We start from the raw sequence: 13,503 nt of genomic DNA on the forward strand, positions 1-13,503 counted from the left end.
AATTAGCTCATCAACTAGCGCCCCGCATTGCATTGATTCGAGAGTGGGGCAAATAAGGGATTCGCTCCGTGCGATGGGCGGGTTTTCCTTGCCTCGGTTAATGGTCGGCCAAGATTGATGGGTTCGGGAGTGCTCGCGTGCGCCTTTGATCGTGCGCCAGCTCGTTGGATGTCGCTTCCGAGCTTGGAGCTACGTCCAACACCAGTGCTCGCCCTAACTAACTCACCTGTGCTGGGAAAACCGACCACTTTCCATTCGGTGCTACTTAATCCACAGTGATATTGGAACGCATTCCTCGACGAAGGAAATAAAACCAACTCCAACGCCAAGCAGCTGGGTGTCATTTACGTGTATATTTACGATCCATCGATAGGTTTGTTTTTACGTGAAATGTACTCATTCCCGTCGAGAAAATGTTTTTTTTGTGTTGTTGCTGCGCGCCTCCCTTCTCCATAATTAATTAAACGAACTGATGCAACTGTGGGAACTGTGGGAGGGGACAGCTCAGGATCAATGACGGTTAGACGAATGGGAGGGACGGGGGAATGGGAGTGATAATAATAATAATAATGGTAATAAAATAGTTCCTACAAATAATAATAATAATAATAATAAAAAGAGAGATAGCAATCTGGGCGCCAGCGTTGTGACCGGTTGTGACGTAGTCACATTGATCCCCCTGGAGGACTCCATAACGTCCGCCCCAACTGTGTATCTCAATACGCACACACACACACACATAAACTGCCGCGCAACAGTGGCAGATAATTTTATAATAGTGCTTACATATGTTGTGTGTGTGTGTGTGTGTTTGTTTTTTACAATATTTTTTTTCGCTTCCGCTATCGTCTCGTCGAATTTTGTAATTTAAGTTGTTTAAGTTAAAGTTAGTTCAAATACATTACACCCTTTAATGCTCGCCTGCTCCGTAACGCCGTACTCGCGTTGCCTTTTTTTCTGTTTTGTTGTTTTTTTTAACACATTTTTGTTTGTTTGTTTTTGTTCTGTTTCTGCACGACGGACTTCACCCACCCGACACTCCCGACCTGTCCCGTAAAATCGTTTGTTTTGTGTTTGTTACAGTAGTTGGGTAGTACAGTCCTCCCACCCTTCACAGCGTTTCTTCGATCGTGTCGATCCACACAGCGCTAAAATCTTCCCCCTTTCCCCTGGCGGCTCACCGGTGAAGCCCTGCACGTACAAACAACTCGGCACGCCAAACGAACAAGACTTACATCGACCATCGTGAGATTATAGTTAAATTAGTAACGGATAACTTTACTGCCACTTCTGTGCGTTATTTTGTTCCTCTACTACTTCTTCTTCTTCTTCTTCTTCTTCTACATCCAGCACAAATGTGGGAGTCGCAAACACTTTGTCTCCTTTCCCACCCCTTTTTTTTGTTTTGTTAAATGGTTATGTTTTGCTGCTATTTAGTTTGCATATAATATTCAATAACATCCCTTCGCCTGCTTAAGTGGTATCGCGCCGCATTCCATCGCATGTAGTTTGGCGTTACATTGTTCAGAGTGTGTGGGGAGGGAGGGGGTGATGTACGTAAGTACCAACCGCCCCAGAAAACAGGAAAGGAAAGATAGAAACACACGCACACAGTATCACGTAAATTTAGGTAACGGCTAGGTAACGGCCTACGTGTAACGCTACTCAGCGCTGCAAAATGTCATGATCATCACGAGATGTTCACCAACGAAAACAATGAACATATCCGTGGTAGTTTGATGTTCATTGCTGATACTCATTGCACGCATTGCTGAAAGTGCGTCATGACATGCCGAATGGGACGTGCGAGTGCTTGAGTCAAACCCGATACACAGACTGACAAGCTGAGTCTGGCTGTGAACAAGGCTGCCAAATGCCACTGTTTCAGTCACCAACACTCATGACTGAAACGAAGCTCAAATCCGCTCATGTACACAACTGTGATGATCAGGGGTGAGACTCAAACAGTTGATGGATCAATCAAATGCTTGGTGACTTTTTGTTTAGTACCCAATTCTTGGACACTCACTTGGTCACGAAATGTTCTGCGAAACGCCTGTGGTTTCAAAAAACAAAATGAACATGCTTTCTGGCTCTGTCTACTTTGATTGTCTGTTTGGTCAAACAGTGCGAGAAAACATGGTCATTTTGTTTTTTCGAACCCCTCGCATGTACCGCATATCTCCCATGACAATGATGATAATCACTGACAGAAAATGTCGCGACCAAGCGACAGACCAAGAGTTGGTTGCACAAACTGTCACCAAGCATGTGATGGTCGCACCAACTGGTTGAGTCTCACCTCTGATCATCTCTGACCTCTGATGTCACGAAGCATGCATTGGTCACCCCAATCGAGTTTTGAGTATCACATCTGATTTTGAATATTGAGAAACGTGACGCTGACATATGTTTTGATTCTGTCAGATTTTTTTATGACATTGATAATGACATTTTGCAGCACTGACGCTACCTTTCGCACTGGACATTACGCTTTGGCGACAGCGGTGCGGTGACCATTTCACCTTTCTGCCGTCCTGCTGTGTTGCATGCTGTACAAGGCCTGTAGGACAAATGTCGTAGACAAAAAAAAACAAGTGTAGGCGAGCCTCCTCTTGCCGAAGGTCCTCAAGAAATCGCGCGTCCTTACTCTTGAGGATAAAATAACAATGAGTTTACTTTTTCTTTTGCGCGCGCCTGTGTGTTTAAGTTAAGTAAACATGTTTACAGGTTCACCTGTGTACTTGTCTCCCCTCCCTCCCCCTACCCCTGATTTGCTCCCCGTCTCGCCTGTTTTGGGGCCGTGAACAGTCCGCATTATTTCCTAGACATTAGACATTAAGCTAGTTTCGAAGGGTGTGTATGTGTGGGAGCTACCTTCAGCGCCTCCGTCCCGCCGGCTCTGCTGTGGCCAGTGCCACTCCGCCGCACCCCCTCAGACGATGCCCGGCTTCACGTCCATCTGCTGCTGCTGCTGCTGGCTGACGTGCTCCAGGCCCGGGCTGGGCGTGTGCGCGTGGTGCTGCTGCTGCTGATGATGATGGTGATGATGCTGCTGCTGCTGTTGCTGCTGATGATGATGATGTGCGTGATGTGGATGATGCGAATGCGGGTGATGGTGATGTGTGCCGGTGCCTGGTTGATGGTGTTGCTGCTGCTGATGGGACAGTCCGGGCGAGCCCATCGTGTGGCAGGAGCCACCGCCGAGCATGCCGGGCGGACCACCGCCCATCACGCCGTGCGCTCCGGCCAGCCCACCCAGCGGACCGCCATGCAGATGGTCAGCGACCGAGCCGCCGGTGACGCCGCCCGCACCACCCTCCTCCCCATCGCTGCAGTGCGCGTCCATCGGTTGCTGTTGGGCCTGTGAGGTAGTGCCTTTTTTGGTGCTCTCGTTCCCGTTGCCGCTGGACCGGCCGCTCGTACTGTTGCCCTCGCTGGCCGCACTGTTGCCGCCGCCTCCGCCGGTACTGGCCGAGCTGGCCGCTCCGGACCCGCTGCCTCCACCACCACTGCTGGTGCCCGATCCAGGTCCAGCATTACCTGCACCTCCACTACCACCACCACCACCACCACCACCACCACCACCACTACCACCACCACTAGCACCGCCGCCAGCACCGCTAGCACCACCGCCGCCGCCGCCGCCGCTGCCACCGCCGCTTGCGCCGCCGCCGTTGTGGGTTTTGACGTGTTTCGCTAAATGATCACTTCGCATGAATCGTTTGTTACAAACCGGGCAAGCAAATCGTTTCTCACCTGTGTGCGTGCGCAGATGCCGCTGCAGCTCGTCGGAGCGCGTGAAGCGCTTGCCGCAGAACAGCCAGTTGCAGACGAACGGCCGCTCGCCGGTATGCCACCGGAGGTGCGCCTTCAGGTGGCTCGTCTTCCCGTACACCTTGCCGCAGCCGGGTATGTGGCAGCTGTGGATGTTCTTCTTGCGCAGGTGCACGCCGGCGGGCCCGAGCCGCTCCGCCTCCTGACAGTTGGGGCAGTCGCAGGTCGCCCGGCCGGAGTAGCGCCGCTGGCTGCGCGGCGACGGTGCCTGCGGGGCGCTCGGTGGCGGTGCCGGCGAACCTCCCGCGTGCGGGCCGAGCCCGAACCCGCCGGCCGCGGACTGGCCGACGCTCACGCCGCCCGGCTGCAGCATGCTCTTGTAGCAGCTGTCCTGCAGCAGGTGCTGGCCGGAGCCGAGCAGATGGGCGGTGTTGGTGAGGGACGCGTGCGTCAGCGTCGAGGCGTAATGCTCCGAGCCGCTCACCGAGGCGGCCGCCGCCGACGCGGCATAGTTCGCCATCGTGGCCGCGTGCATGCCGGCGGCCGCGCTCGTGCCGATGTCCAGCCAGCTGCCGGCCGCCCCGTGCATGTCCCACCAGCCGGTCGGCGTGCCGTGGCCCCCGTTGCCGCCCAGCCCGTTCGCGTCCGGCTTGCCGACCGCGTTGAACGGATGCCAGTCGTACGGGTGGCGGCCGTACACCGAGCCGAGCTGGGCGGCGGCGGCCGCCGCCGCCGCTGCCGACGAGCTCGCCTGGCCCGGGCCGCCCCCGTCGCCGCCGACCTTGCCGCCGAGCGCGTGCTGCAGGCTGTGGTGGGCGTTGTCCGCCCCGCAGCCACCCGGCGATCCGGACGCGCCGGAAAAGTAAAGATCACTGGGTTTTTTTTGTTGTTTTTTTTTGTTGGCGAGCGGGATGAGAGAGAGAGAGAGAAAGAGGGAGAGAGGGAGATAGGGGAGTGAGGTCCCGAAGAAGAAACCAAAAATAAGGAAAAATCAATCGTAGATGAGTTTGGAAGAAAAAAGAGTGCAACAGAAAGGGATAGATATATAGAGAGATGGAGAGATACATTGAGAGAGAAATATATACAGAGAGAGAGAGAGAGAAATAGAGGGAAAAGTGTAGATGCACATGTGTAAAGGTTGACACATTTGGCAGAACGTTCGATGGCACAGGGAAGAAACAGAGAGAAAGAGAGAAAAAGAGAAAAAGAGAGAGAGAGAGAAAGAGAGATAAGAAAAACGAGAAAAGAGAATTAACATGCATCGATCAGCAAACCTTTGTGTATGTGTGTGATAGTGTGGGTTTGAGGTTGTGTGTGCGTCAAAAGCCATTTTACTAAAAGTCTGTCCAGTAGATGACAGAAGTAGAGCTGATTCTGTCTGTCTGCCCTTCTGTTGACACTAATCTTCCTGTTTGACAGGTGGAACCATCTTTCCTTCACTACAACAAAACCAAAACGGAACTAATTTTAAATGGTTCCGGCGAAATATTCCTCAGCTCAAAATTGGGGATCATCCCAATTCTTGAGATAACTTGAGACGACCTATGTTACTGTCATAGGATACCGTCCCAAGATACTTCAATACTCCTCAACTTGTGCTCTTATCAAAAATACTTCATTCAGTTATTCTCTGGACAAGGCTTTCAGTATACAAAATTTCTTGGGATCTTGAGATCTAACCCTAGAGGTAGCCTGCGAATAAGGAGCCAAAGCTTGCCAAGCACATTGATTCTAGAATATAGCTCTTCCTGTGAGTGGAGCTTAAGCGTAGAACAAGATAACATTGATGCCTCTTTTACATTTGTCTTGCATTGGATGTGTTGGATCTAGTCCACAGGACGATAGAAGGATCTAAAACCTCGCATAGATATGCCTGCCCTAGAGGAATCGTCTTTGGATCAAAATCAAAGAACTGGAAAGAACTACTAGATCCAATTGATAGATCATCTTGAACAAACATACTATCTACCTTGACTGACATATTGAAACTTTCACTGTCTTTCTCTCTCTCTCTCTCTCTTTCTCTCTCTCTCCATATTTCATACTTTAAAATTCTACTCAACAAACAAAATTTGTAAATTCTCGTTTCCAATCTCTCTTTCGACATGCACACATACACACACACACACTCTAAAACAACACGCACACTAAAACAAACGACACAAACGAAAGTACGATTAACATTGGGGAGTGGCCCTTACCTGGACGTCAGATTCGCCATCGGGCTGATGGTGGACGAGCTTCCGGACGACGAGAGCCGCCCAAGCGACGACTGCAGCACAGAATTGCCACCCAGCCCTCCCCCACCGCCTCCTCCACCGCCACCTCCTCCGCCGCCGCCGCCGCCTCCACCGCCACCGCTGCTAACGCCCGAGCCGTTGCCACCGCCGCCCAGCCCGACCGACTGTGTGTTCGAGGGTGAGTGGGGCCCGGACGAGATCGGGCTCTTCTTCCACGGATGGAACCCTTTGCCGACGGCCGCGTCCGCCAACGGTGGCGGCGACTTGCTGGACAGTTTGTTGCACTGTGCCGCCAGCATCGCTAGCGGTGTGCCGCGCAATCCCGGATGTTCCTGCAGGCGCGCACAGAGCGCACGGAGAGAAGAAATAGAAGAAGGACAAGACACAAATTAAAGATTAGTTAACGGTGGCGGAATTTAAGCAAATAGTTGCTTGCAAAAATTAAAGGACAAGGGTAAGGTTTGACTTTTTTTCTCGCGTTGCAGTTACATACGTTGCGGGCGCCCAAGCTGTACTGCGGACATTATTCAGCTTGTAACGAAGTTAAACAAAGTACTCATTCAAACGCTACCCCACCATTTACAGGCTCCTTCTCGCTCACTCACGCTCGGCACAGATTGTCGGAAACTATCAAGATCACAAAAGGATATCTCGCATACGTTCGGGCCACGTTCTTACACTCTGGGGGTACCTTTTTGGGGTGCTTTCGGGCGTTGGGCCCTCGCTTTGTGTTTGGGGTTTCAATCCTAAAAGAGCTCCGTTGAAAAAAAAAAAAAAAGAAACACAAAAATGAAGGCCCCGTGAGACCCGGCGCTGGCCCCGGCCGTCCATCATAATTCGTCGGCTGATTATAATTCGTTTCCGACGACGGGCCTTAATTCACAACTTCCTTGGGCGGTGGCGGCCGGCGTCAAGCGGCGGGCTCGTCGTCTTTGTTTTTACGAACCCACCCGTAGCATGACGGTGCCCGAAAACAGGTGATTTAATGGGCTCCCCGTGATCACCGTGGACGCGGGACACCCGTTCCGCTGCCTGCCGCGCCCTTTCCTACGCTTCCGTCGCATCTAACACCGGCCCCGCCGCCACAATGAGCATTGAGTTTATGGGGATTTCGTGTCGTTTCTTTGTCAGTGTGTGTGTGTCTGTTTTTTTCTTCATTCTACTCTCTTCCCCCTCTTCTCTAGGAACCTTTTCTTTTGGTGTGGTGTGGTGTGTGCTGTTGTTGTTGTTTTCCTACTTCCTTCCCTGCTCAAAACGGAACGGGGCGAGAGAAAATTTGGCTCCGGAGCCGCTCAGTCCGGTTCGGATCCTTTTCCCCCGCAGTTCTTCCTCCGCTCCGGGAGGATGTGTTAGCTGGTATTTCTCACCCCTGCTCAACCAACCGACCGGCAAACCAACGCTAACCGGCCCGCTTGCTTTGTGCACCGTCTTCGCGGCACTATTAAAGGATGCCGGTGGGGTATGATGCTGCGGCCGGGGCACAGGTATTCGATTTTTATGGTCCAATTTGGTTTATTTGGGCTCATTTCGTCCCCGTCAAAATCAAACCCCGTTGCTGCCGCTCCCCGCGCCCCTCCCGGTGCGTCGGTTTTGGTTGAGCCGTCGCCGTCGTCGGAACTCATTTACAGCTTCCAAACGGTCGTAAAACTAAACGGTCTAACCAAACCGTCGCACCCAATCAGGCGCGGATCACCCGCGTCATTGAGCCCCTATCCCCGGCCCGGTTGACGGTTTGCTTGAGGAGGCTGGGAGGCTGGGTTTTTTTCTTTCTTCAAACCAACCACCAACCAACCGGACTCTATAAATCGGTGCACCGGTGGAGAAAATTGATCCACCGGCTTGCACAAACACTCATAATAAACACAAAACCATCGTCGCATCGGACGAGGGGCGAAGGGAGCACGCGTCCCCTGCCCATCACGGGAAGGAGACGGGCAGGATTTTTCCCAACATTTTGACACCATCCCGGAGCGGAATTGATGAGGCACAGAAATTGATTTAATTGCTTCCCCTGAGTTTATTTTGTTTTCGTTTGCGTTTTTTTTTTTATTTGGTTGATAGTTAGGTTTGGGGATCCTTATAACAAAACAAGCAAAACACAAATATTATGTGAAGCCCTCCGTTTAATGGCGAGCGAACAAACCCCCTTCCGGGGCATCCGGACGTCGTGTGTCCAAAATGGTACAATGGTATCAATATTTGGAAAAGGTTTTTCAGGTTTTGGTTAATTTTTCGTTCGCTGGCTCATGGGGACATGGGTACATCCAATATTGCATCAGGCGGCCGTTTGGCACCATCATATGGTCACGTTGAAGTCCCTCCCTTAAGCACACACACACACACACACAAACACACACACACACACACACACACACACACACACTAAGGTACACTGGCATACCAACAGGGTTGCCCCCATTACACATCAATCGCCGAAGATTACCCGGAGGGCTCGGAGCTTGAATGGCGCGCAAACGCCTTGCTTTATCCGCTCGCTGCACAAGATTCCTCCATACGAACGGGGCTCCGGTAGTGTACGGAGCGTGTGGGTAGGGCCCCCTCCTCTCCCCCCCCCCCCCCCCTTGGCATCGCTGATCCGTGTGCCGAGCCTGGCGGGGGCAAAATGGGCAACAAACAACCCGGTCAAACCGGTCCTTTCCATGCAAAGCTTTCCCCCCCCCCGTTTTCCTCCCGGCACCGTCGAGATGCCGCCAATGATGGGGAAGGGGCCCCGGGCAGGGCCAGGCCAGCCGGCCGCGCACCGCCTGTGACGAATGATGAATGTATTTCTAATTGCAAAAATGGTAAATCGCTAGAAGGTGGATGAGAATATTAATACCGCGCGATAATTGCATTAGTGGTGCGCACTGCGACCCCCCAGCGTAGGGGAAGGGGGCTCGAATCAGTGTTGCGGGTTGCTGCGGTGGCGGGGGTGCCGATTAAACCCCCCTTCCCCTCCACCTCCCACCCACCCTTGGGCGCTAGATTGCAACATGCAAGATAAAAAGGTACGATATTCAAACGTATGGAGCACGGGCAGCCTGCAGGCGGAACAGTCGCCGACTCCCTGGCTCTGGTTTTGTAGTTAGCCTTGAATAGTACACGAAGGTACATGGGGGACCTCGAAGGGAAGGGGAATGGGCAGGGGATGGAGGCAAAAGGGCTTATCGTGCGCAACAAAGCCGCCCGAACGGGTCGGTGGGTCACGGAAGGAATGTTAAAGGTTAGGCACAACGTGTAACTGCGCCGCGTATCTAGGAGGACATCTGATTACGGGGCGCTGGTTGGAGTTGTTTGTCCGATACTAACTACCTTTCGTGCTCAGTATCGATGTCAGCTACTGTTGGTGGCTCAATATCAATGTCTGGGAGCAACCATTGCAAAGATCGTACGGAAAGGATAATCCACCGCGAAGATGCCTCGATATCTCTGCAGCGCGTCCTGGCACTCGGCGACCTTTACCTCCCCCTGAAGTGCGCATCAAAAAAGAGTTGATGAGAAGCGAGCACACATTCTGGAAATCGTTTCCGAAAAGTGACACCGCCAATACATCGCCCCGCTGCGAAGATGCCGGCAAGTAGCGTGAGGCCCCCGTCGGACGCTTTGGATATCCGCTACCAAGAATTACCGCATCATCAAACGCATCCGCATCCGCGATAGGATCTCGCTTTCGACAGCCCGGCGACATGCCCGGGCTAATCATGGCTCCGTCACACAATCGTCCAATTAATTAATTTCACTCTTCATTAAAACAATGCCCAAGCGCCACCGTTTGGCGGTGTTGCAAGGGCAAAGCGGTCGTCATCTTCTCTAGCAGTTTCCAGCTCCATCAGCACATCAACACACACTGCTGCCGTCACTTGTGCCGTGTTGCATACCGTTTTTTTGTCTTCCTCTCCTTGCATACCCGTTATCCCTTTGCTCTCCGCTTCTCGGCCCCCGCTGAACTCCTCAATCGACTCGAACTGCGCATGCACATTAACGTTAGCGCTAAGGCCCTTTCATGCTTTCGAGGGATAAACCTGAACCTTGTGCGTGTAACAAGCAACAAACGCTGAAGCGCAGAAGCTTGTGGGCCAACTTGTGGGCTGGACGGAGTAGGCCCTTAGCAAAAACGACGCCAGGAAACATTATCAAAACAACCGATCAATCAATGCGATTACCAGTCTGAGTGTGTGTGTGTGTGTGTGTGTGTGTGTGTGTGTGTGTGCCATGCTCTAGGTAGGCAGGGAATGTAAAACCCCGGCACCGCGGAAACCCTTTGCTGCCATCAGCGGGCAGCGCCGATCGGAAAATCGGTACCATCGATCGCGCCAAGATCGTGCACCTCGGTACTGTACATGTTGGTACTTCAACACACCATCACACACACACACACACACACACACACACACACACGAGGAAGAAAACAACCTTCAAGGGTTCGGGGCGCGCTCGTTAAACGTGCAATTTGCCCGCGCACTCCGCGCGCACGGTACCATTTAGGGTCTGGAAACTTGCAGCTAGTGTGAGTTTGCCGGTTTACCGCCCGAACTGGTTTAACCACGCGGGGAGAGAGAACCGCCGGGCGATATCGGTGGATTGTAATCTTGCGCTACATCGTTGCGCGGTTTGTTGTTGCCGTTTGCTATCGTTGCCGAGCGATTAAGGAACTTCAGCATTGCCACCGAAACGGCGGTTCTGAGGTTGAGGCTGGAGCCGCAGGATTACTACGATCGGCAGCCGGTAGAGTGGTTTGGGGATGATGGGTTTTGGTTTTCGGTGACAAGTACCCCAAGAACCATTGAAGTTCCTGATGTTTTTAAAGATCTTTCAAGATCTATTGAAGTTTGGAGTTTTTGGATTGGAGATTGGAGCTTGAATTCTGAAATTTTGAACTAAAATTTCTTCTAAAATACGCATCAGCTCAAATCCCACTGATGAGATCACCAACCGCAACAGGGAAGGTAATGCCCTAACGGTTCATCCAGAAACAGGGATTCTCCAAAGTTTATGTCTTAATTTGTAACTGAAATCTAAAATTCTAATCCTTCGCTACGGTCGTATGGCGCACGGATGAGATAGTCAACAAGCAACAAAGAAGGAACCGTTTGAGTAGAATTGTCCTGAATAGTCCACAGCAACCAAAACAAAACCATCACCAGCCCACAAATCGACGTTTCCAGTCAGCTTCAGGGAACTGGTGCTACAAAATTGGGCGCTGCTGCTTTCTACAGCGAAACCCTGTTCCACGAATGCGTCGGCAAGGGTTCGCACGGCGATTGACGTGCCGGTGCCCGGGTGGAAAACAATAAAACGAACCCGCCATTATTCGCAACAAAACAGCAAAACAGGCACGGGAAAGGAAACCATCGCTCGTTGCCACCCGCCCCAAAAAAAATAAATAAAAAAAATTAAAAAAAAGGAAAAGGAAAGAAAAAAATCCCGCACCGTGGTTTTTTCGTTGTTGTTGGTGCTGCCTTTGCGCTTGATCTTTTAACAATTAATTTCTTTTACTGCGAACGATGCATTAATCACCCGCTGACTGGCGCCTGGCGCGGGGTTCTATCTCGGGCGAGCGGGTTCCACTGTTACAACACACGCGCGCGTTCGTGTGTGTTTCGGTCGTAAAGGGTTCGTTTTAGGCGAATAAGTCGGCGTGCACTGGAGGGAAGGGCAAGGAACGGAACCCAGTTTGGGAATGTTAAAACGTTTGCCGCCTTTACTGCTCCCCCCCACCCCCCTTCCGCCCCCTGGCGCTGTGCGTGGAGTGTGTTTAATTTGTTTATGGTAGTAAAACTTTCCAAGCGCACGGTCTGCGTTTTGGTCCAAATTACCCGCGGATGCGTTTACGACTGAATGGAAATTTATTTGTGCAAAACACCACCATTAGCATGCGAATAAAAAAAAACAAGTTAGTTTTGAAGTGCTGCTGTGTGGGTACCGGGTTTGGAGCGGGAAACTTTCGATGACTTTCGAGCAAGTTTCAAGGGTGCTAGGATAAGTAAGAACATGTCGATGAGTCCTGCACGAGTATCACTGGCATTTCCCAACGATTGAAGTTGGAGAGCAGTTACTGAACCAGAAGCTAGTTCGGCGGTAGGTGAACTGCCACTTACGTCTGAAGGACATTGCGGTCGTTTCGGTTCGGAATTGGGTTCAATACTCAGACATTTAATTGGAACGATGTAATTTCCTTTGGAGGTTTATGTACAACGGATGAGGTTGATGTATAACGGATGTAACGACTACGGGATCTGTGCTCTAGATATAGAATTTTTGATGTTGGTACTTTTATCCTCAAATTTGATTTAGTAACTCTTCAGTATTATCACAACAAGCATCAACTTCAATATCCAACTTGTTTGGAGAACTTTGGAGGAACTTCAAGAAGAAATATCTTAACTTCCGGAAGTTTGAAAAATTTGGGGTAATTCTTCAAAGATAATACAGAATAGTTGAAATAACTCCCAACTTTTGAGGATCTTATTGGTAATATCACTGCCCCAACTATCAACGCGGTAATTCCCCCAACAACTAGCTAACTGCCACTGGTAAAGATGATTCAATTTACCAGCCAGTACTAGGGTGTCATGGGAAATTGCTTCAACAAAACAACTTCACGTTCGCCCCGTTTTCCTTGATGGCTTGCTGGTGAAGCGAGCGGGTGCTAGAAAATCGATAAGAAGAGTTCGGACAATCTTACCGGTATACTCGCAGCCCGGTAACTCGCCCCCGCACACTCAAATGTCCATTCCACACTCCCCGCGTATCCCAAGCGCTAGCTGTCGGCGGTGCATCTGTTTTTGATGTATTTATTAGCACAAAACCTAAAATTGAACCAATTTGAGGTTTTCTCGCACCCTGAGCACGCGTCTACAAATGTGTGGTTTTGTGTGTGTGTGTGTGTCAGTAGTTAGAATCCATTTGCCTACTGGTCGCTTTTTCCTGCCATTTTTCACCCGCTCCGCTCCCGCTTTTGCGGACAACGGACGCACCGGCGAAGCGATCGCTAATGGCTTTCGACTGTTTTACGCTGCACTTCCAAACACTCTCTATCGCTCCCCTCATCCTCCACATCACGGAGCTCCATTTTCCTGCAACGCTTTTCACTAGCCGTACCCCGAAAAAAAAAAAACCCTTTTTGCTGCTCTCTCCCACCCGCTAGCGAGCTGTTTGTGACGCGGGTTTTTACGAGGTGAATCCTGGACCCCGTTGCGCTGTTGCCGAAGTGGTAGAATGACTTGCACGTCCTGTTTGCTGTCTGTATGTGTGTGTGATTGTGGGAGAGAGAGAGAGAGAGAGAGCGGTTTTATTTGTTTTAGGCGCACGTACGGGCGGGCGGGAAAATCGCGCACTGGGTTTGCTCCCTTTCGCTTCCTTCGCCTGCCTCCCCGTAACTCATCTACTCATTAAAATGTTGCTCCCGACGTTACCAAGAAAGGTGTTGCGGCCAATAGAAGGGTGGCTACCGGGTAGAAGGGGGTGAGGGAACGATGGGGGGGGG

General features: G+C 51.3%; 1 protein-coding gene across 9 annotated transcripts in view; it reads right to left on the bottom strand.

Annotated features, from left to right (window-relative positions):
• Positions 1–334: 334 nt before the first annotated feature.
• The window catches only part of LOC120950125 (transcription factor Sp9), an 88,494-nt gene continuing 75,325 nt past the window's right edge, over positions 335–13,503 (bottom strand). For all 9 annotated transcript variants that reach the window (XM_040367901.2, XM_049610369.1, XM_049610350.1 and 6 more), the window contains 3 exons: positions 5,979–6,349; positions 3,760–4,649; positions 335–3,699 (listed from right to left, as the gene is read on the bottom strand). In XM_040367901.2, the coding sequence (XP_040223835.2) occupies positions 2,936–3,699; positions 3,760–4,649; positions 5,979–6,349 (2,025 nt within the window). In that variant the 3' untranslated portion in view covers positions 335–2,935. The remainder of the gene's footprint in view (positions 3,700–3,759; positions 4,650–5,978; positions 6,350–13,503) is intronic.

The sequence above is a fragment of the Anopheles coluzzii genome, chromosome X, assembly GCF_943734685.1.
Source record: "Anopheles coluzzii chromosome X, AcolN3, whole genome shotgun sequence".
In the NCBI taxonomy this organism is placed as follows: domain Eukaryota; kingdom Metazoa; phylum Arthropoda; class Insecta; order Diptera; family Culicidae; genus Anopheles; species Anopheles coluzzii.